We start from the raw sequence: 23364 nt of genomic DNA, 5'->3' as shown, positions 1-23364 counted from the left end.
AATCTGCCTCATCTTCCTTTGAGGTACATTTCTCCATCCAACACACTCTGTATTTTACACATGTATTTTGTTTATTGTCTGTCTGCCTCATTATCATGGCAGAGATTATCTTGTTACTTCAGCGCTATGTTCCTAGCTTCTAAAACAGTGTCTGGTGCAGGGTAGGGACCCTCACATCCAGCTTTTGCCTGAAATGAGGAAGGGAAAATGTCCCTGTGATGCATTGCACACCGTGAATTCACATACAGAGCCCTTGCATGAATGAAAGCATCTATGTTGAAAAAAATATTAGACTCAAGAGTACTTAGGTGTCCTTCTGCAACCTGACAATTATATGAGCCAAAGTATAAAATGGGCTATCAAGGAACTTGTTCCAATGGTGTTTATTTTTCATTCCTCTAATATTGTTATCCTTCAATGAGTAAATATCTCTTCAATTAGCTGTCCAGCTCACTGAAGTGCTAGCCTTAGTCCCACATATCCAGACAGAGCACTGTGCCGTAGGGGTTCTTACCAAATAGTTATTAAGGGATTGATGGCAAATGTAGCCCCTTCCCTAAGAGATGTGTTCCAGTGCAATTGTACATGGACTCTTTGAAAACAAGTTAAGTATTAAAGACTAGGGAAGTTCACTACTGCAATCTGTTCTGTAATAAATATTTCTTTTAAAGTACAGAATTCTTTTGCAACTACATACCTTTATTTGTAAAGTCATGCCTTGGCATATAAGGTTTGCTTAAATCAGTGAATCAAGACATACACACCGAGTGTAGACACTACAGGCTCAGTTCTGTGCCTGGCTGATGATTGATGTATGAGAAGTGGCCCCTTTAGGAGACTTGAGTGGTACATGTAACCGTTAGGGAATTATATGTGGAAGGGGGGATTGTGGGTCCCTTAAAGGCAGAGACCACTTCTCATTCACCTTTGTCATCTAGTGTCTAGCACAGACATATTACAGGCATGCAATAAAAGCACGAGTAAACAAATGATCAAATGCAATCAAGTACTAAAAAGATTTTTTAAAAGACTTGATAATACAGTGAAAATTCAGACAGAAGAGGTCGTTGGGAATGGCTTCATGGAGGAGAAAGAAGTTACATCTTGAAAGAAATGAAGGCCCCAAATGCTAGAACAAAGGGGACAGGGGAATTCCTAGCTAGAAGAGTAATTTACACCTGCACACCTATCACTTAAAAGGATTTTGAGCATCAGCCTCCAATATATATTTATTTATAATTATACATATGGTCAATTTTTTTTTTTTTTTTTTTTTTTTGCAGTACATGGGCCTCTCACTGTTGTGGCCTCTCCCGTTGCGGAGCACAGGCTCCCGACATGCAGGCTCAGCAGCCATGGCTCACGGGCCCAGCTGCTCCGCGGCATGTGGGATCTTCCCGGACCGGGGCACGAACCCATGTCCCCTGCATCGGCAGGCGGACTCTCAACCACTGCGCCACCAGGGAAGCCCCCATATGGTCTATTATACTACCATTATGAAAGTTTTTAAATACATTAAAAAATAAGATTTTAAAAGAGCAGTTAAAGATAAAATAAGCATATTTTTAATTATTTTTATTTATTAATGGTATATCATTATATTGGGCATAAATCTACATTTCAAATAACGTTCTTGATAATTTTGAATTTTTTGGCTAACTTCCAATCATGTTGGATTAAATCATGTCACCTCATAATATGACTGATGAGAGGATTTATCATAGGTATAAGAGACAAGTCAGCTAAGCCATTTTCTTGTTATTCACTCACGCCTGAGTTATTCATGCTGTTCTTCATCTTCAGTTTTTTGAAGGAACGTATTTAAGTCAACTGTGAGAGTTCACTTGATTAAAGCTGAGTGATAGAATCTACTCATTCGACCAGGCACATAAAATCTGTAACATGCTGACAAATGCTTAAAGTGAACAAATGAGAGAGGATGTCCTGTGGAGAGGAGGTATACCATTATGGTACATGGCATCATCTGACAGACAGATGGATGGGGGGGTGCCGTTGACCAGGCCTCCCCTGTCCACATGGAGTTAGTGAGTCATAGGCATAGAGGCTTGGCCCAAGGAGGAACCAGAGTTGGGAAGGGTGAATGTGGGGGTCAGATCATTAACGACAGTTGAGAGATTTGGACCTGGCAAGATAGGCTCATGAGACTACATATTTTTAAGAAAGGAGTAACAGGAAAAAGGTTTTATTTTATTTTTTTTAATTGCCTTGGAAATCAGGAAAAAAATCAAAACCTCAAAGAAGCCAATTAAGAGGCATTATGAATGAAACATTGTTAGCTTCAGCTAGCTCTCTAAGTAAACTCCCCATAGAATTGTCATCTGCAGGTCATGGGACTCTGACTTTTTTTTTTAAATATAGACCTTAATTCTTCATCGTTCTGCCCCACCACCACCACCCCAGCTTTGTTAAGGTATAATTGACAAGTAAAATTATAAGATATTTAAAGTGTACAACAAATGATTTGATATACATATACATTGTGAAAGGATTCCCCCTATCAAGTTAATTAACCCATCCATTATCCCATATGTTTTAGCAAATTTCAATTACATGATACAGTGTTATCAACTATGGTCACTATGTTATACATTAGATCCTCAGACCCTATTCATCTTATAACTGAATGTTTATACACTTTACCAACTTTTCCCTGTTTCCCCCCCACACCCACTAGTCCTTGGCAACCACTTTTCTAGCCTCTGTTTCTTGGGTTTGACTTTTTTTTTTTAGATTCTACACATAAGAGATACCATAAAGTATTTGTCTTTCTCTGTCTGGCTTGTTTCATTTAGCATAATGCCTCCAGATTCATCCATGTAATCACAAATGGCAGGATTTCCTTCTTTTTCGTGGCTGAATAACTTTTCGTTCTATATATATATGCCACATTGTCTTTATCCATTCGTCTGTCAATGAACACTTAGGTTGCTTCCATGTCTTGGCTGTTGTACGTAATGCTTCTATGAACATGGCAGTGCAGATATCTCTTTGAGATAATGACTTCGTTTCCTTTGGATAGATTCCCAGAAGTAGGATTACTGGATCATAGGGTAGTTCTATTTTCAGAGGAACTGCCGTACTATTTTCCATAGTGGCTGCAGCAGTTTCCATCCCCGCCAACAGTTGTACACGTTCTCCATTGTTCTTGGCAGGAGAGAGCCAGGAGCTGCTTGCCGTTCCTGGTGAGTCAGCTGGCCAGCATGGAGCACTCGTTTCACCATATTCTCCTCTTGGAGATTAAGAGCATCACGGACACCTTCTCCTCCATCCTGGGCCCTCAGAGCAGAGACATCTTCCGCATGAGCAACAGCTTCACTGCCATTGCCAAGCTCCTTACGCGACAACTGGAAACCACCAAGGCCAGAAGTGACAGGTGAGCAGGGATCCCTGGGTACCTCAGGATCTGTTGTGAACCCACTGAGACATAGCACAAAAGGCTATGTTTTCTTTTGTAAGCATAAAAGTTCCCAAAGAAAGCCAAACTCACTATCTCAACATAGAGTAACTTCTGAATAAATTATGACATTTGCCAGAATTTTTTCTAAATCTGTGAAAACCAGAATGTAACCAAAACAATCCTAAAAAAAAGTGTAAAAAATACGGTAAGGGAATAAGAATGTAGTGCAAATAATAATGTTTGTAGAACTCGTTTATTTATTTAACAAGCATTTAACAGTTGCTTACTCTATACCAGGAACCCTGCCAAAAGCTAGACATATTGAGAGATAAAACATGTTCCTTTACCCAAAGAGCTCATTGTCTAGCGAGGAGGTAAATATTGAGTGGGTAATTAGAGAATAGTGGGAAGATTATGCTGATTATGATGCTGTCAAGGAGTTTGGGGAACACAGAGATGGGGGTACCTACTTATTCATGGAATGGAGAGGAATGGGAAGCTGAGATCAGGGAATGCTTCCCAAAAGAGGTGATATTTTGAACCAAGTCTTGAAAGATGACCAGATTGTACCAGGCTGGCTTTGGGGCAGCATGTGAAAGAGCACAGCACTTTCTGGAAAACAGAAGTCATTTTGTCTGGCTAGGGTGTGTGTAATAAGGAGAGCGACATTAGGTAACACTGATGAAGTGGTAGGCAGGGACCAGATGATGCAGGACATGACAGACCTTCTTAAGGAGTTTGAATTTTATCCTGGAGGCTGTGAGGAATCATGGTGGGTTTTTACATGTTAGGAGATGATCAGAATCCATGTTTCAGGAAGCTCACTCTGGCCCCAGTGCAGAGAACATCTCAGGCAGAGGCAGACTGGAGTCAGGTCAAATGAAGGAAGGACAGAAAAGTGTCCACAAATACTAGCAATTAGAAAATTATTGATGATTGTAGTGAGTGAGCTGCCAGTGGTATGGCTGGACATAAAACAGGATGCCTGGGGTTGAAGGGAGAGGATAGCTACAATAAACAAATCTGGTCCTTTCAAGAAGTTTGTGGAAAAAAATAAAGACCATGCAAGATTGAGGGAGGGGTTTTATTATGTTTTGCTACATTTTGAATAAGGAGGCACTTGGAAAGTTTTATGACCTTAGCAGTTACAAAGTACTTTCAAATTCATCATCTCATTTGATTCTCATGATCATCCTAAGGGGTAAGAAGGGCAATTATCATCATTCCTATTTTATAGAAGAAGAAACAAAGGCTCAGAGACTGGTTAAATCTCTTCCCAAGGTTACACAGTAACTAAGTGATAAAAGATGGACTCAAATTTCAGATCCTATGCACTGGAAGGTATTCATTTATGGAGAAGGGGCAGGGCACATTTGAGACTAGCATCAGATTTTGTGAGTTTTGGGGCTAACAAATGATGCATATCATTTTCAGTCTGAAACAGCATTCCAAAAACACGAGAAGCCATCCTTACAAAATAGTGAACATTTAGTCACAAGGGTCCACTTTATGTCCAGCATGGCACAGAGCCTGGAGGTCCCAAGAGATATAAAACAAAACATAAGACATAAAACACCGTACCTCAAAGGTTTCACAGTCAGTGCATGTGATGGGGTTAATGGAAGTGCGTATAGCAGGCATGAGAGACATACAGCCAGGGAAACGAAGAATGTTTCACAAAGAAGGTGAAATTTAAGTTCATTCCATGTTTATTGAGTAGCTTCCATGTGCCAGGCATCTGCGTAGGTACCAGATTAAGTTGCACAGGATGAATGAAAGTTCCCCAGATAAGCGTTGAAAGGATACTCCAAATAGAAAGGACACTCCTCACATGCAAAGATAAAAGAGCTTAAGAGTGTGTGACCCAGACTAATGAAAAGCAATTCGTTCATCGTGGCTGGAGTGAATACATCAGTGGAGGGTGGGAGAGTAAACTGAAAAGTTAGGTCAAAGGCAGATTCTCAGAGAAGCAAGGAGTTTGTCCTGTAAGCAACATGGCGGCTTGGAAAGATTTTAATCCAGGGAATGAACACGGCTCCTAGCACAGTAATTAGCAGATAGCGGGCACTCAATAAATATTTCTTCACTAAAGGACTAGGTGGATGAGGAAGTGGCTGACGTGCTGGAGCCCTGAATGGATTTGGCTGGAGCTGCAGGCTGGCAAGAGAGAGAGTGGCCAGGATGCTGTTACTGGGGGCTTAGCAGTAGGCTCCCTCCATGGTGTGCGAGGCCTGGGCTAAATCAGAGGTGGGGAACCTAAGAAGTCAGGACAGATCTTTATAGGGAGAGAGCTTGGAATTAGGAAGAATCGATTATTGGTGAGAGGTGGGGTGAGGAGAAGGGGAGGAGAGTGAATGAAAACCCAAAGATATCTAGCTTGAGTGACCACATACATCTGGAAGAGGATGCTGAAAACCGAGAAAAGACGTAACAGGAGGGGAGCCCATCTGGAGGACCTCTTGGCCCACTCCACACAGAGAATATTTTATGCCCAAGATGGTCATCAAAGTCAACAATAGCTATTAATCTGAGGAAGCCAGATAGCAAGTGCCCTTTTCTCTCAACACCATAGTTTTGATTGAGCATATAAAAATCTGTTGCTGCCTGGTTCAATGTCTAGTATAGATGCCTATAATACCAGGGTTTCTAATTTTGGTGCTCTCGACATTTGGGTTAGATAATTCCTGGTTGTGGAGCTGTTCTGTGCATTCTATAGTACTTACGAGCTTCCCCAGCCTCTGCCCACCAGATGCTAGTAGCAACCCTCCCCCTCAGCTGTGACAACCAAAAATGTCTCCAGACGCTGCTAAATGTCCCCTTAGAGGCAAAAATCACCCCCAGTTGAGAACCACTGCTATTTACGTATTCCATTTAAAAACAGCATTTACACAGACCCCATGACCTGCCTAGCAGCAGCCTACACATGGCAGCATCCAAAAAATCCAAAGCCAGCATCATGAAGGGATGATTTGTCATCTATGTGCAAGCACAAAGTCACTGTTGGCCAATTTTCATGATGTGGGGAACTTCAGTTTAGAGCTTCTACAGCTGGTGTTCGGGGGAGCCACCTTACATTCTGTGCTCAGCTAGCCTGCTCATTTCTTCTTCCAGTGGTGACCGGTGTGTGCGTCAGATGTGAAAGCTCGGGCACGTGTTCTGGCCAGCAGTCTATCCATTCTTTCTTGCCTCTACACAGGCAAAGTTTCAAGAGGCCAGTTGACTCTCCATGAGATTATATGTGTGAAAAAGGGTTTGTATAAAGGAGAAACATGTTATACAAGGGTGTCACATTAGGCATTCTGACAGGAAAAATGATTCTTAATAAGCAGGCCCAATCCAATTAGCAATAAACAACTTCCACATGAAAAGAAGAATTTAGGAGATATATAGACAGGAGAAAAAAATGAGGTCTCACTGTCAAAATATGAGTCTGTATTAGGAAAATGCATTTCTCCTCTGTTTATTATTTTTCTGAGGGGAAAAAAAAAAAGAAAAAATTAAATGTGAAGAGATGAAAGGTCACCACTCCCTTCACATACACCACCACCACCACCATTGCCACCACCTCAGCCTCTCTCAATTCAAAATACTTCACCCGTTTCAACCCTCTCTGTCAGTCTCCTTCTAATCGATTGTAAGTATTCGGTGGGAATCTCAAAAAGGCTGGTGTGGACAGCCAGGCCTTTGTATTAGCTGCTCATCCTCTCTAGGATGGTTGCTAGGCTTCTCTCCCCACATCTTTTCTCTGAATAGCCTTCATTGTGACCATTTAGCTTCAGTAATTTTAATCTGTGCCCCACAAAGCAGAAAGGTCCACACTTTTGTCTAAAGCATCCAGCAAAGTCTGATCCTTACAATTGAAGGGGAAATGAATAAGGGAAGAGAGCTCAAAAGAAAATTAAAGATGGATTAAATTCAAAACAGATGTCGTCTAATTTACAAATCTGACACATAGCCCAGCAGGCCAGATTTTAGACTTCAGGCCCAAATTACAAGACTATCAAAAGGAAAACAATTAGCATCCTAGAGAGAATGAAAAATGGAGGAGACGGGAGCCTCCTTTGCACCAAATGACTGAATTAATCGGGTGATTTTTTATTTGATGCACCAGGTAAGCACACTTGCACTTTTCTTGTACCTGTATTTCAGGATGAATGTTTTTATCTAAATAATAAACCACCGGAGGCTGACTAACAGGACAGCCATGCAAAACATTTAGATTCTGAAATTAATTCTGGAGAATCAAAAGAAAGATAACAGCAATTGTGGATTAAAAAAGAGAGGGTGGTGCTTGCTTTGGCAGCACATATGCTAAAACTGGAACGATACAGAGAAGGTTAGTATGGTCCCTACTCAAGGATGACATGCAAATTCGTGAAGCGTTCCCTATTTTTCTTATGATTACCAAGGGGGAAGGGGTGGGAGGGAAAAACTGGGAGATTGGGATTGACATATATGCACTACTGTATGTAAAATAGATAACTGATAAGAACCTGCTGTATAGCACAGGGAACTCTAGTCAATACTCTGTAATGACCTATATGGGAAAAGAATCTAAAAAAGAGTGGATATATGTATGTGTATAACTGATTCACTTTGCTGTACAGCAGAAACTAACACAACATTGTAAATCAACTGTACTCCAATAAAAATTAATTCAAACATTTTTAAAAATAAAAAAGAGAGGGTGTCAAGATAGGAGAAAAGCTCTATACCTTTCACAACTGTATGAGCCCTAAGTAGCCTGCTGGGTGGCCACTAACCATTGAACCATTTGCTTGCTGGGACCCATGGGAAGCTGGGGAAAGAGAGGGTGGCTCCTGGCAGCTGTGTGCTGGCTGAGCAGTCAGTGATCCTTGGACTAGAAGACACCTTTGCCAATGCTTGTGGTGCCAGGGACCACAGAATTGGGGACAGTTTGTCACTGGTGGTCTTAGTAGGAGGTTAGGCTTGGCCGCAACTAGGGATGGAAGGTTTGAGGGATGGAAATTGTGAAAAGAAAGCAGGGGTGGGGGGGTAAATAGGAGAAATGAGAAAAGGTAGGGAGAAAGAGGGGCCAGGAAGAAGGCACAAGGGGAAAGCAGAGGGAAGGGAGAAAGGGCACCTGACACAGCCCTAAGTCCCAGGCCTGGGGGGGTCACAGTTCCCTCAGATCCAGCTTTCACACGCTAGCCAAAGCCATCAAAGTCATGGGGGAGAAAGTTACCTTTAAGAAAAGTTTTAACACAAAGCATTAACCTCTGGCTTGATTAAATGGGTGTATGTTCTTTGGTTGTTTTGGTGGTGATGGTGATAGTAGTGATGAGACTGTGTTTATTCTTTGTTGTTAAGAATCAGATGGGAGGTGAGGGGTAGGCAATGGAAGGTAAAATATAGTCAAAACCTATTCGGTAGGTTTAAATCTGATTTCGGGATACAGGTATCCCTCACTTTTCAAAAGTTCACTTTACGCTCCTTTGCTTTGAGGGAAGACCTACATTAGTACAGTCGTCTTGATTCCAGGACCCCTCGGATACCAAAAGCCATCAATCCATCGATCCTCGAGTCCCTTTTATAAAATGGTGTAGTGCAGTTGGCCCCTGTATAGGCTAGTTCCACACCCTCAGTTTCAACCAATTGCAGATCAAAATTCAGAATTCATTCTGTGGTTGGTTGAATCTGAGGATGCGGAAGGGGGGATATGGAGGGCCAGTTGTATCTGTTTTTGCTAACAGAAAGAAATCCAAAGAGGATTTTCACTTTTACAAAAAAAAGGTAATTGCTTCTTCGCCTTATACCCATTTCAGCTTAGGAAAGGTTTCATAGGAATGCTCAGATAGCGGGGGAAACCTGTAAATGGAAAGCAGTGACACAGTGGAGGGAAGGAAATGAAACAACAGTATGTGGGAGAGAATGAAGGGAAGATAGAATAAGGAGATTATGTTCACAAGGAAAGGACTCCAGGACATCTCCCCTCCTTGGAGTCACCCCAGAGTTTTTTTTTATTCTAAATTTCATGCATTGAACATCAGAGAAGTGGATGACAGGGTGGAACAGGGGATTTGAGTCAATGTGTGTCTGGAATGTATAGCAAAGCAACATGGACTGCAGAGACCCTTTTCCAACTGTGAGACCCTTTGCAACCTGTCATTCCAGAGTTCCCATCTTGACATCTGGGAATCACATCAGAACCCAACCCTGGTGTGATATACAGTCTCTGAAGGCACAGCCTGAGAGTTTAGGAGTGATGGCTCTTTACCAAGTCCAGAGCCAAACTGCAGAGAGCAGGGAGCCAGGTTCTTCTCTCCAGCTTTTCAGAGAAGGCCATGTTTCTGAGTCTGATCAAGCTTTTAACCAGCTCCTACCATGTGATGGGTTCAGCTCTGGGAGCTGTTACTATGTTATATTGTTACGTCGTCACAACAGCAACATCTTTTAATATATATTAGGATTACAGAGGCTTCATACTAAAGCATAGTGGAGAAAACTTTGTGGATGGGCAAGAACAAAGTAAAATTCTTTTTTTTTTTTTTGGTTGTGTTGAGTCTTCCTTGCTGTGCGCAGGCTTTCTCTAGTTGCGTCGAGCGGGGGCTACTCTTCGTTGCGGTGCTCCGGCTTCTCATTGCAGTGGCTTCTCTTGTTGCAGAGCACGGGCTCTAGGCGCGTGGGCTCAGTAGTTGTGGCTTGCGAGCTCTAGAGCACAGGCTCAGTAGTTGTGGAGCACGGGCTTAGTTGCCCCACGACACGTGGGATCTTCCCGGACCAGGGTTCGATCGAACCCGTGTCCCCTGCATTGGCAGGCGGATTCTTAACCACTATGCCACCAGGGAAGTCCCCAAAGTAAAATTCTTTACCCAGCCCCTACTCACCTCTAGGTTCATGGTAGTTCTTCGAGGGGCAATAGTGTAAATGCCCAGACATCAGCTCATAGAGTTTTCTTTCATTTCTTCCTTTAGTGTAGTCCAGTGTATCTCAAATTGTAGTGTGTACAAGATTTACAGTGTCCACAGTACTTCATTAATAAAGGAATTTTAAAGGAATGTCAGGGGTGACTTGCCTGTTCCTCCCCAAAGTGATACCACACTAACCTTTATTATTACCTCCTATCAATAGAATGCCTTGTTTGTGCCTCTCTTCCCACTGAAGGCTGCTCTTATCCAGGACTCCAGTTTGGTATCCCTTCCCCAGGAGGTCTTCCCCACCCACCCATGCCCATGGTGACCTTCTCTCTCTTGCCCTGCTACAGCTCCCATTGCCTCTCCACTCCTCCACACCTGAAGTCCTGCACTGAAGTGCTAGGCATCTTTCTGTTTACCCTCCAGTCTCCCCCAAACTTGACAGAGCTAATATTCAGAGCCTATGCACTGTGGAAGGAAAATAGAGTCTTAAAAGTGCTTACAAGAGCTCCCACTTTTTTAGGCAAGACATGTTTATACAAAGAGAAATTGATTCTTTGAGAGCAACTGTTGGCTCGAAAAATGTACATAAGGAGGTTCAGGACCATAATTAAAAACATGTGATGTTCTGGTCAGTGTTGCCCCCTGCTTAGGAAAAGCTGAATGCAATTTCACCCCACCAAGGTAACCAGAGTTTTCATAAAAAACATGTATATGTTTTCAATCTAGGGAGGTCTAGGGTGGTCACTTGTATAAAAAGAAAATCGGAACAACCATTTGTGGCAGTAGCTGTGGTTCTTGTTACTCCTCCATGTGTAGGGAAGGAAGGGCTTTGGTTTTTTGCCCCTCTTCTTACTGAAGAAGTTAAGTCTGTCATGTGGTACCATTTACGTTCCATCTGCTGTTCATTTACTTCCACCATTTGTCCTTCCTTAAAGCGGCATTTATGGTGATGCAAAGGTCTGGAAAGGTATTTCAGGAATTCATTTATCAGCAAGAGAGGTAGGTGGGAGACAGCATTACCAGCTTTGGAGCCCGTGAAGCAGCCCCAGGGAGCACAAGGCCGCAGAGGGGCTGGCTCTGCCAGTGTGGACAGCCCTGCCCGGAGTGTGAGCGGCACAGTCACACCTTTGCCGGGGGGGACCAGGCCCCTTTCCTGTAACACAGCTGTGTTCAAAACACAGGACACACGAGAGAAAATAGCTTTTCATCAGGCTTCTGTGGTTTGGCTTTCCCTTCCAAACAAGACAGGGAACAGCAGAGCTTTAGTCTGGAGGAAAGGAAAACTTGTGCTGTGGGAGGAGAGGTGAGAGGGACTTGACCCTAGACGGCCCCTTGTGGGAAGGGTGACCGCTGAGGATAAAACAGTTCTACTTGGGCTTCCTTGGTGGCACAGTGGTTGAGAGTCCGCCTGCCGATGCAGGGGACACGGGTTTGCGCCCTGGTCCGGGAAGATCCCACATGCCACGGAGCGGCTGGGCCCGTGAGCCATGGCCGCTGAGCCTGTGCGTCCGGAGCCTGTGCTCCGCAACGGGAGAGGCCACGACAGTGAGAGGTCCGCGTACCGCAAAAAAAAAACCAAACAAACAAAAAGAAAAACTGTTCTACTTGACCATGATGACCCAGCTGTTTGCTATTTTCATTCCCCAAAAGCTCCCTGTTCCTTTTTGGTATCCATCATAATTGAACTCTGAAGTTGCTACTTGCATGCTGTTTCCTGAGTTTTGAACACCTTTCAGTTTTTGTTAAAGGGGACACCAGAATTTATTTTTCAGACCTCTGTGAAGGGTTGCTCAGCAATTATATGTCAACTCTGTTCTGGTGTGTTCCCACAGGATGTTACTCGGTGGCATTAGCATATAATAATTCTTGTTGGTTACTGTGCTATCACCAGTCCCAAAATATGTATTGCTTCTTCCTGTGGTAGAGTCAAAGGCAAACTGAAGGAAACACCTACTGAGAGGCAGGGGGAAGAGGGTATGAAGCGGGTGAGCCCTGGAGGTGGATACTTGAGTTTAATGCTGGGTTTGCTAGTTGATCTTCAGTAAATTAGTTGACGTCTCTGTGTCTCAGCTACTCCATCTGTGAAATGGAGATGGCAAAGGGCCTGCTTCACTAGTAGAATGGGCAGACCGGATGAGGGGATGTATCAAAAAGGATAACTTAACCATTGCCCTGTTCTTCCAGTATTAAACAATGGTGAGTGACAACGTCTTACCTTTTTCCCTCTTCAGGCCCAGTGGTTGCATTTCATGGCAGATACCCTCCCCTTAATCCTCATGGCCAGCCCCCATTACCTGCTCACGTTCCCAGAAAAAAAGTTAGCCTAGAAAAGGAGGAGCATGTTGTCTCTACAGTTCTTACCCCTGATTCAGAGTGTTCTGATGACATTACTATGTTACATTTTTGTACTCTTTTATAATTTTCAAAGTGCTTTTGTAACTTGTGCCACATCCAGATGACAATTTATTAGGATCTGTCAGCCTTCTGGTAAGGCTGCCGCTCACCAGGTCTGCCCATTCTAGGCTCGGGAACCTTGACTAACAGTTCTGGGTCCATCTGAACCAGTATCTGTCAGGGGCAAAAAGTGAAAAGGTACCTTTACCTCAGAACTGATAAAGACCCTGGAAGGCTTGAGAAGGATAAAGCTATGGAATGTGAGGGAACTGCATACAGTTTACCACACTCTAAATAACACACAGTTACTTATTTACTTACTTATTTACTTAGCTGCGTTGGGTCTTCTTTGCTGCGCGCGGGCTTTCTCTGGTTGTGGCGAGCGGGGGCCACTCTTCTTTGCAGCATGCAGACTTCTCATTGTGGTGGTTTTTCTTGTTGCGGAGCACGGGCTCTAGAGCGCAGGCTTAGTTGCTCCGTGGCATGTGGGATCTTCCCGGACCAGGGGTCGAACCCATGTCCCCTGCATTGGCAGGCGGAGTCTTAACCTCTCTGCCACCAGAGAAGTCCCACACACAGTTTATTAAGTCTCACCTCACTACAGAATTAGTGAAACCCCTGGCAGCTTTGCTTGATTAAGAGAAAGTGCCTCTGCCCTGGTCTGCTTAAGATTCTGTTCTTTCAGTGCCTGGGCCAGTGCTTCTCAAACTTGAATATGCACTGGAACACCTGGGGATTGGGTTAAAGTGCACACTCTGATTCGGCAGGTCTGGGATGGAGCCCGAGACTCTGCATCTCCAACAGCCTCTAAGGTGATACTGATTCTGCTGGTCCAGCAACCTCACTTTAAGCAGCAAGGGCAGGGGCTTTGCACTTTTTGCTGATCTTTTTCTGTGTCCCATTCCTTTTCGTGTTGGTTAAATGAAAAGAAAACAAATGACTGAGCATCTGTATTAGAGTGATCACTTCCTCGTATCAGGACTTTTAAACTTTTGTTCTATTAGCAGAACGTTCTCTCTCCATGCCTGCAATTGCTCAGAATTCATCCTTGAAGTACAGAGATTTTTTTAAAAATCGACCATTTCTATATCCCAGTCCTTGTATGCTCACACAGTAGGGAGGGTCGCTCTCCTATAGTCCACAGTCTTTAGGATGCTGCAGAGGTAGGAGGGACTGTATGGTCCTTCCTGGCTTAGAAAAAGAAGAAGCTTATCTTCCAGGTTGGGTATCACCTGTACAAGCTGCCTTCTTTCGGTATCAAATGTCCACATTGGGCAGTAGCCACCTAGAGTTTTACCATTTGACATTTTCATGCCCATTCTGTATTGGGCTACACTGTCAAATCCATTATCTTCTATAATGTTTTCAGCAATCTGGTGATACAGTATCATTGATCCCATTTTTAGATAACAGAAAAGTCATAAAGAGATTTGCCTGTCACTAACAGGAGATTGGAGTCATAAACCTAGATCTTTTCCCTGGAAGGCCATATTCAGTCTATTTCCCAGCCACGCTCTCCTTTCGAAGCCCCTAAAAAGAATCTTGTGGATGAAATAAACCATGGAGTCATTTCATTTCAGCGAGTTCTATGTTCTGGTGCCCATATAACTGAGCACCTGCTGGTCTCTGCTCTTGTGCACTGAGGCAGTCAGGGGCAGAAGAGAGTACCAAGAATTTGGATTCAACATTGTCCTTTACCTTAGTATTCAATTTTAGCGTTTCCAGAGGCATTACTCATTTCAGTTCCAAAACAGATGACAGTGCCGTGGAGCTGGGGGATCATCTCTGTCATTCTTATGATGATTGATGACCCAAGAAACTGCTGAAGAGTAGGGAACATAACATCCTAAGAATTTAGGACTGTGGATTTGGTCCATGATATTCTCCTACTTCTCCTCTAACAAGCTCAACTCTGCAGGATACATATCCTGGGCATGGGATCATAAGCCAAGCTCATCAAAAGTTAACTAATATTATTTTTCTTTGATTTAAGGAGCCAGGAGGAGAGGCTGCCAATCTCTCCACCTCTGCCAGCTTTATAGTCTCATCTCCCAGCTTAGTGAGAGCAGTGAACTGCCCAAGGACCAATTCGTTTCTAAGGGGGAGTCCCGCTCACACAAGAGGGAGATAATTAGGCCTTCCCTTGCCCCTCCTAGGTATCCCTAGAGATGCTTTTACAAACTTTACCTTGGCAATAGACACCAAAAACTGTTCAGACTGGAAATCATCTGAGCCTCTTGTAATGTGGCATGTTGAGTTAAAGCCAAGTTAATATTTAGGGGATTATAGAACTCTGACAAAGATTTCTGTAAAATTACCTCTGGAGTTAAAAGCAACAAATGGAAAAAAAAAATAACAACCCCCTTGCATGAGCCCAACTCCCTGGCCCCCACAAATAAATGTAAACAGGACCGGGACCTCCACTCTCCACCCATACTTTCACATTTGTGATGCATTTCTTTGCTCTAAAAGGAATGCAGAGTTCCTCTCTCTAAAAGATTTTTGTTTTTGAACAATTCTCTCCTATCTATTTATACTAAATTTAAAAACCAAGAGGAGAAGTCAAAGAGCAGTGAGTGTTTTTTAATAAATTCAAACTTCTGCCTACCATTTTCTGACCTTTCAACCTATTGGAACAAAAACTTATCCTAATTCTCTGCCAGCAAAACTCTGTGACAAATCCAGGTGGATTGATGGTCAGTAACAGAAAATTCTCTCTGGTCCATCTTGTGGCTTTGGCTACCTTGGAGACCCTTCATTACCACCCCTAACCCCTGACTCCTGTGTTATAAAATCTCCAAATCATAAAAACAAGGAAGATCGTGTATAAGAGAGAAATTCTTTGTGGTGAGAAACCTACTCATCAGTAACACTTATCAGCCTCGTATCTAGAGATTACTTTTCTGGCCCAGACATTTTATCGTTGCTTCTTTACTTATTTAGCCCTTTGCAAATCCCTCTTTTCACTCCTACTCTTGCTCCTTGTTTCTCTCCACAGTTGATATTTACCAAATGACACTGCCCCATCCCCTACTCCCCATGGACCAGGAGAAGCAGCCAGTGCTTCATAGACATCTGGTAGACCTCCAGAGGGTTTTTTGTGGGTGCAGGGAGCAGGCTGGCTTCAGAGATGTAGGTGGTCTCAGTTCATTTATTCTGCAAACACTTCAGGAACCTGTGAGTGTCAAGCACTCTACCAGGCACAGGGGAACAAGGATGAGCATTATAGTTCCCTGCCCACTGAGCAGCAGGGATTTACCCAGGAATAGGGTGGCCAAATGAAACTAATAGAAATATAAGACATCCAGTTAAATTTCAGGTAAAGAACAAATAATTTTTTAGTATAAGTATAATCATTTTAGTATAGTACAATACATTTTTTACTATGTCCCATTAGAGACATACCTATACTAAAAAAAAAATTTGTTGTTTATCTGAAATTCACATTTGGCTAGATACCTGGCAACCTGCCCCAGAGGCACCTGACCTAACCCTCTTGGGTCAGCAGATGTCTAGGGTTAACCCATAACTTCTTTCATGCCCAGAGTCCCCTCAGGGATGCTGTAAGGCAATCTGAGTGAGGGAAGGCATACTCCCAGGTACGAGAGCTCTGACTCACACAGTCCATGGTGCTTAACAGCCCACACTTGGTGACTGGAGACAGGGGCAGGGAAAGGGGGCTGAGTGACTGTCCTGTCCTAAAGTCTGATGCTGTAGCATTCTCCAGGGGACATCAGTACCTTCCAGGATATGGAATATTGATCTGCCTGTGTCTAGGCCATTGGTGTTTTCTTTTTACATTAACACAATGCCTAGACAAGGACAGATAAAGCTTCCAGAGGAGTAATAATAATAATAACAATTAATAATAATAATAAAATTTAACATCTCCTGACTTCCTGTTTTGTGCTAGGAACAGTGCTTCACACCGATTCTGTCATTTCAACTTCCCAACAACCCTATGAGTTAAGTATAGTTATTATCTCCATTTTGTAGATGGGGAAATTGGTATGAAGAGGACATGAAATAAAAGATCTCCATAAATAAGAAAATTTTATGTAAAAAAATCAGAAACTGATCCAATAAAATTATTGAGGGAGATTTACTATAATCATGTGAAATTTGAAGTTTTTTGGAAGAAAATGCTATTATTTAAACTGTTGTTATAACCCAGAGCTTTATGTAGAAAGAAAAAACTAGTAAATGCATAAGAAACTATACCTCTAACAACTTGTATGTTTTGAGATTTAAAAATTTGTTTAATGCTCAACATCTGATATATACATATTGGGGTATACTTTGTGCTTCACAAATTTTTAAGTTTTAATAATCCCAGCTATAGAAATTTCTAAAATAAAGTTCAAAAATAAAGGTATCTTTCATTTTTGAAATGTGATTAGGTTCCAAGGAACCAGAGGAATACTTTAGTTTGGCGACTATACATGGACTAACGTAGATAGAAAATAAATACTGCCCCCAAATTTCTCATCTTGAGAAGGATCTTTTAAAATTAACCTTTGTAATCATGATGGTTTTTAAAATACCATCCAATGACAGCACTATCTTGACTTTATTTGGAATAGGAGTAAAAATTCAGCTTTTAGAATCTTCTGGCTGGAAGATGTAAAAACCTCCCATGTGTTTGTGGGCAGCCAGTATCTTATGTGTGTCAGAAAGGGAAACGTGTTCAAGATGAGCATTTATTCCCATGCACTGGTTCTTGAAATCTACTCATGTATATTTCACTCAGTCATGGGATGGAAAATAAGTTTTTCATTATCTATGCAAAACCATAGGAAGCCTATAAAAGTTATATTAAAAATGCATTTAAATTTTCTCAGAAATAGCTTATTACACAATAAACAGTGTCCTATTACTTAATGTATGATCTACTCTCCTTCCCAGTTTTCACCTTCAGCATCTCTCCCTGGGGTGGACTAACAGGAGGATTCCAACCCCTGAGGACCCAAAACTAGGAACCCTCCCTCAAGGCCAGGACCCCTCTCTGGGCCAGTCAGAAAAGCTGCAGGATCCAACCCTTCAACAATGCCCACCACAGACATGGCCCCAGAATAGGTGGAAAGTAACTGAAAAAAAATCATCAACAGCCCCTCTATGTTGGTTTTCCCTAAAAAAGCAGTGCCGCTAAGAAAACCGAAATTTTATTTTCTCACCCTAACTTAAGAAATATGACAGGTTTACTTTGGCCCTTATGGAAAAATAACCATATGTTTGAAAAAGCCAGGATTTTTCTGTGAATTTGAGGCACCTTCCCTCAACCTCTAGGAAAAATACGAAAACCAAGTAAATACACACAGACAACCAACAGAATTATTAAGCCATCTTGGTGAATGGATTCCTAGAGATTATTAACCCTTGTGTTTATAAGGAAAGAATTAATCCTAACCCCAAATTATATGATTGATAGTGATTATTAAATTGAAATTAAAGTAGCTCTAGTCTGGCTCGATATTAGAAGGCAGAAAAGGGAATATAAATGCATACTACTTTTCTCTAATCATTCAGCACCTCAGTGAGCATCAGTGAGCTATTTCTGCAGCTTGTCTGTGGGGTCTTACTCTGTCTAAGCCACTGTTAGCCCTTAGAGAGGTAACAAAGTTATTTCACAAATAGCCCCTGCCTTAAAGGAGGTAATTTTAATGACCCACAGAGTGTTTTATAAATTCTACTATACAAGATATTTGGAACTATTAATGTCATTCATGGAAAACCTCTTTCCTCCAACATAATAAAATTCAGAAAGATTTTTCTTGCTTCATAAAATGGAAGAGTCCCACTGATTTCTTTAAAATAACAAAACCATGAGTTTACACAGTCCATTTGAAATGTTCTTATTCTAATAATTTCAGTACAAACAGATCAGCATATATAAGTTTTCTAGAAAATTCCTGGCATGAATTTCATATGAAAGCATGCTTTGGAAAGCTAGATAAGAATATGGTAGATGACCATAAAAACTGCTTTTCATCCTCTGAATCCTTCAAAAGGATTTCTGATACAAAGTTGCCATAAACACCAATGTTTCTAAACTTCTGGCAGAATACACTGTAGAAGCAATTTCAAAGACCTGTGTCCATAGTAGTTACTCAATAAATATTTGTCAAATGACAAATTAAAAAATTGAGCATGTACAGTTTTCAGTTTTGAATAAGAAGCAGTTAGCAGTTAACATTGTTCTGAAGGGTATATGTGATGAGCATCGAATGCAATGATTTTCATTCTTTTAGGAGAAAACCCAGCACTGAAATCGAATTTCTTGAGAAGCTGGAAGAAGCCAGCCTCACTGTTGATGAAAATGAAGATCATGAAAAGCTCCAGGTTAAAATACAGGCTTTTGAAGAGAAAATAAATGCTGAGGGCAACACCCCTGGCTCAATCAGAAGATATAGTTTGGACCAAATTTCTAAGGAGGAAAGAAAAGACATTAGATGTAATAGGTATAAATTTTGTTTGGCTGGTTTTTAGAATATGTGCTTCATGTTTGCTATTAGTTTTGTTGTCACTCTTTTATTAAGTGGTTTTTAAATATCTTTTACCTATAGCAAAATTCATCCACAGTGCTTTCGTTACCCAAAGAAGCTCGCTATATTAGAAGGAGAATTCAAATAAAAGTCACAAACCTATGGTTTATTTTTTAAAAACACTTCTTAAATATAAATATGCTGATATTGAGAATGACTGTCAAAAGCTTTTCTTGATTTCTGATGAAAAAGCAGAAGCAAAAGTAGGAAAAAGAATATAAATATGTAAGTTCACCATTTCCCAGCCAGTTTTGCCATGAAACTGATTTTTAAATCTTTGTTTTGGGAGGTAGCCTAGATCTACAAAGGTTTAGCTTATTACATAATGTGTATGTTTTATCAAATTCTGTTAATAGCACCAATTTTCAGTTTCACACTCTAGAGGAAGTAACTTTTGCCCCAGTGTTATTATTCTTTCTTTTCCTTGTCAGTAAACAGTAGCCCAGCTTCTTTACCTGCCTCAGCCTTCCCTTTGTTTGTATTGTAGGTCAAAGAGTTTGGCTTTGCACACCGCGCTAACGAATGACTTGAGTTCAGAGGATGGGGAAGTTGTAGAGAGTGGAGATACGCCAGCCAGCATCTCTCTTTCAGAAATAGACCCACTTGGCCAAGGACATGACAGGTCGCCCTTTAAGGGGGACACTGATGGATCACAACTGGTAAATTCTTCAGTTTCACACCCAAGTATTATACATATAGAATCTGAGAATTTGCCAGAAACAGTTAAAGAAAACTATCAGGAAGAAACTCCAGATACAACCTCAAGGCCTGTAGAATACCATGATAAGCTCTACTTGCACTTAAAGGAAAACCTCAGTAAAGTGAAAGCATATGCTGTGGAAATGGGAAAGAAGATTCCAGTCCCTGACCAGTGTACCATTGAAGGTAAGTGACCTGAACTCACCAAACTTAAGAAATTTCAGGTATCGCTAGAAAAAACAAAAAAATAAAACTCCAGTAATGTAAATCGCCATACCCTTCTGGATCTTTTGCAAAATAGATAATTTGAAAATACCCTTACATTATTTTAATTGCTTTTCTCCCCCAGTAAGTTTAATCATCTTTTTGATTCCATTTGAATCTACCTAAATCTACCAACTCTGATTTTTTCAAACCTCAAAATATATTGTTTCTGGTTTCCCATCCATAGTGTTCAGGAAAATTCTGGAAAGGGATATGTGGCCCCCAAAATAGACTCTGGGGTAGGTGTCCAACCAGAGGCATTTTCAATCCACATAATCATGCAAGAAAGCTATGGGCAGCGTCGAGCTCCAAGAGATTTTCCTTCTATTCATTCAGCAAGCACTTATGAAGCAGCTACCGTATGCCAGGCACTGTGCCAAAGGTTCAGTTATGAACCAAACAGACGCACTCCCTGATCTCTTGGAGGTTAGACTATCGAAAGAAAAGATCGAAGCCATAGTCAGGAGGTGATGTAAGGTCAGGAGCCAGTGAGAGTGTGAGCTAGTCAGAAAACAACAGACAAAGTAAGAAAAGAATGTCAGGGCCGGAACTTCCCTGAGGTGCCCCATTTAAGGAGATGCCAAGAAAGCTCAGTAAAATTTTAAGTAAAGTCAGAATTAGTAACAACATCTTGCCAAGCCATAATGAGCTGAGGCAAAAGGAGGTAAGTAGTAATATTGAGCATGTCTTTATTTACAGTTTTGATATTTTGTTTATCATGGACTTTTTGTATTAATTTTGATTTTTAAAAATATTATTTATCTTGACTACTAAATTTTCTGGTGCTCCTTTAAATTCTGTGCCCTAGTCCTGGCCCCGGGAAAGATGATGGGTTGGAGACACAGGTACTAAAATGGCAGAGTGTCCAGGGCAGGCTTACCCTTCTGGTAGTGGGTTGAGCAAGTATGGATGGCTGCAGGCACTCTTGGGCTAATTAGATCTTTCCTACAGTCACTCTTAAGCAGCAGCCATGTTCTTCCCTTGAGATTTAGATTAAGGTCCTTGCCCACTCCTAGGACATAACATCTTTTCACAGGTTTCAGCTCTCATAGAAAAAGCCAGGCAGCTTCTCTTCTAGAAAGAAACACAGCTGAAGGATGGGGAATCCAATTTATATTTACCCACCCACTGACCATCATCCCCTTTCATGTTTAGGTACTAGGAGGGTTTTTTCATACTCTACTTTCTATTCCCTTCTCCCACTCCATATCAGAGGAAGGTAGATTCTCATGCTACCAAAGGAAAAGGGCGGTTCAAGCATTTTGTAATGACAAATATTACTGTTTAGCATGTTTGTATAGAATCTGACATTTTCTCTTTTAAAAAAACTGAAGTATAGTAGATTTACAATGTTGCGTTAGTTTCAGGTGTACAGCAAAGTGATTCAGTTACACATATATATATGTGTGTGTGTGTGTATATACATATATTCTTTTTCAGAGTCTTTTCCCTTATAGGTTATTACAAAATATTGGGTATAGCTCCCTGTACTATACAGTAGGTCCTTGTTGGTTTATCCATTTTATATATATGTATTAGTGTGTATATGTTAATCCCAAACTCCTAATTTATCCCTCCCTCCCCCTTTCCCCTTTGGTAACCATAAGTTTGTTTTCTATGTCTGTGGGTCTATTTCTGTTTTGTATATAAGTTCATTTTGTATCTTTTTCTTAGATTCCACATATAAGCGATACCATATGATATTTGTCTTTCTCTGTCTGGCTTACTTCACTTAGTGTGGTGATCTCTAGGGAATCTGACATTTTCAAAAGTGTTTACATTAATTTATTGATTAGCCTTCTTAAAACTCTTTTTTGAAATGGTAACAATAAAAGTGATATTGCTCATATTCAGTATAAGTTTTGGATAATTAAGTACACCAGGACTTGAGAATGGCTAAAATCAATAAGACTGAATTAACACACTCTTAACAATTGCATGCTTCACTAATTATCTATGTATTTAACACACATGTTGGAGAATTCAATATAAGAAAGGTTAAGTGAACTTCCCAGTTTGACAGAGGACGTCTGTAGCAAATATAAAGTTAGATACCTTTTCATCTACTGGAATAGTTTTTTTATTTATTTTTTTAAGTTTAGCTTAAATCATTAAAGATGTACTATACAGTGAGGTTTAATCTTGTGAAAATGTGAAAGAAGTCTGGCAGAGTTACTTCAAGCATCTAGTTGTCAAAGTGATATTTCTTATGGCCTTGAATTCTTTTGGGAGTTTGAGAGTTAACTAGGGGACTTGGGTTTTTTTCACAAAATATTGAAAGAATCCATCATCTTTACTTAAAAAAAAAAAAAAAGTTTTTTCTTTTCATGTTTTCTACCAAGCATGGCCTAGAACTGAGAATGTATTTTTTTAAGTTGACATTTTGGATTCATTCATGCTTTTGTAATTTCCTGGAAGTTCCTGGGAAATGCCTTGCACTGAGATATGAGTGAGGGATTGAAGATTTATATGACTCACTGTAAATACATCCACGGAGAAGGGACTGGTACTGACTGCAGGGGACACATTGTTATTATTTCAGATTGTGTAAACCACTCAGCAAAACTCCAGCAGTCATCTGGCTGACACAGTTTTGCTTATTGTCATGAGATCACTCAGCTCAACAATATTGTGTTTCTTTCCTTAAAAATTTAATGAAGAAAGATTTAGGCTTAGGATTTGTGTTCTGTTTAATGTATTGTTGGTATAAAAGAGGGATATTTAGTCTTTCTTGCTAAATTATGCAAAGTAATCAAGAAACATAGAGGAGAACCATAAAAACCACTTCCACACTATTAAAAAGACAAATAAGCCAGCAGGAAATAAGAACAACAACAAAGAATTAAGAATAATTTTAGACTGTGCTAAAAGCACATGACAAAACAATCCTTTAAAGAAGTTCTTTTTGTATTGGTTTGAATCATATGAAAAAAACTGATGTTCAACTTCCTTATTTTGACTGACAAAAACATCACTTTCATATGGTTCAACATAATACTTCAGTAATAAAATATGTTGAAAGAACAGGAGCCTCATAGTCACTGTACAGCAGAATTCAGTATGTGGTGAATCAAGTCACAAATAGCATTCTTGTCCTCAGTCAGCCATCTTATTACTGCATGATATTGATCACAGTGGGAACAGGCAATGGGCAATAATAGATCAGCAC

General features: G+C 40.9%; 1 protein-coding gene, 1 long non-coding RNA gene and 1 other non-coding gene across 4 annotated transcripts in view; 2 read left to right on the top strand and 1 right to left on the bottom strand.

Annotated features, from left to right (window-relative positions):
- VEPH1 (ventricular zone expressed PH domain containing 1) overlaps nucleotides 1-23364 on the top strand; it is a 214913-nt gene that overhangs the window by 98747 nt on the left and 92802 nt on the right. The window contains exons 7-9 of the mRNA XM_019946334.3: nucleotides 3174-3394; nucleotides 18939-19148; nucleotides 19720-20117. Coding sequence (XP_019801893.1) covers nucleotides 3174-3394; nucleotides 18939-19148; nucleotides 19720-20117 — 829 coding nt within the window. The remainder of the gene's footprint in view (nucleotides 1-3173; nucleotides 3395-18938; nucleotides 19149-19719; nucleotides 20118-23364) is intronic.
- Nucleotides 7706-7812, top strand: LOC117312297 (U6 spliceosomal RNA). Its single transcript, XR_004526554.1, has one exon. It is a non-coding gene; the product is annotated as a U6 spliceosomal RNA (small nuclear RNA).
- The window catches only part of LOC117312130 (uncharacterized), a 49402-nt gene continuing 45035 nt past the window's right edge, over nucleotides 18998-23364 (bottom strand). For both annotated transcript variants that reach the window (XR_012331357.1, XR_004526294.2), the window contains exon 6: nucleotides 18998-19114. This is a non-coding gene — a long non-coding RNA (uncharacterized lncRNA). The remainder of the gene's footprint in view (nucleotides 19115-23364) is intronic.

The sequence above is a fragment of the Tursiops truncatus genome, chromosome 4 (genome assembly GCF_011762595.2).
Source record: "Tursiops truncatus isolate mTurTru1 chromosome 4, mTurTru1.mat.Y, whole genome shotgun sequence".
In the NCBI taxonomy this organism is placed as follows: Eukaryota; Metazoa; Chordata; class Mammalia; order Artiodactyla; family Delphinidae; genus Tursiops; species Tursiops truncatus.
Note: the sequence above shows the minus strand (reverse complement) of the source record. Positions and strands in the feature narration are given on the sequence as shown.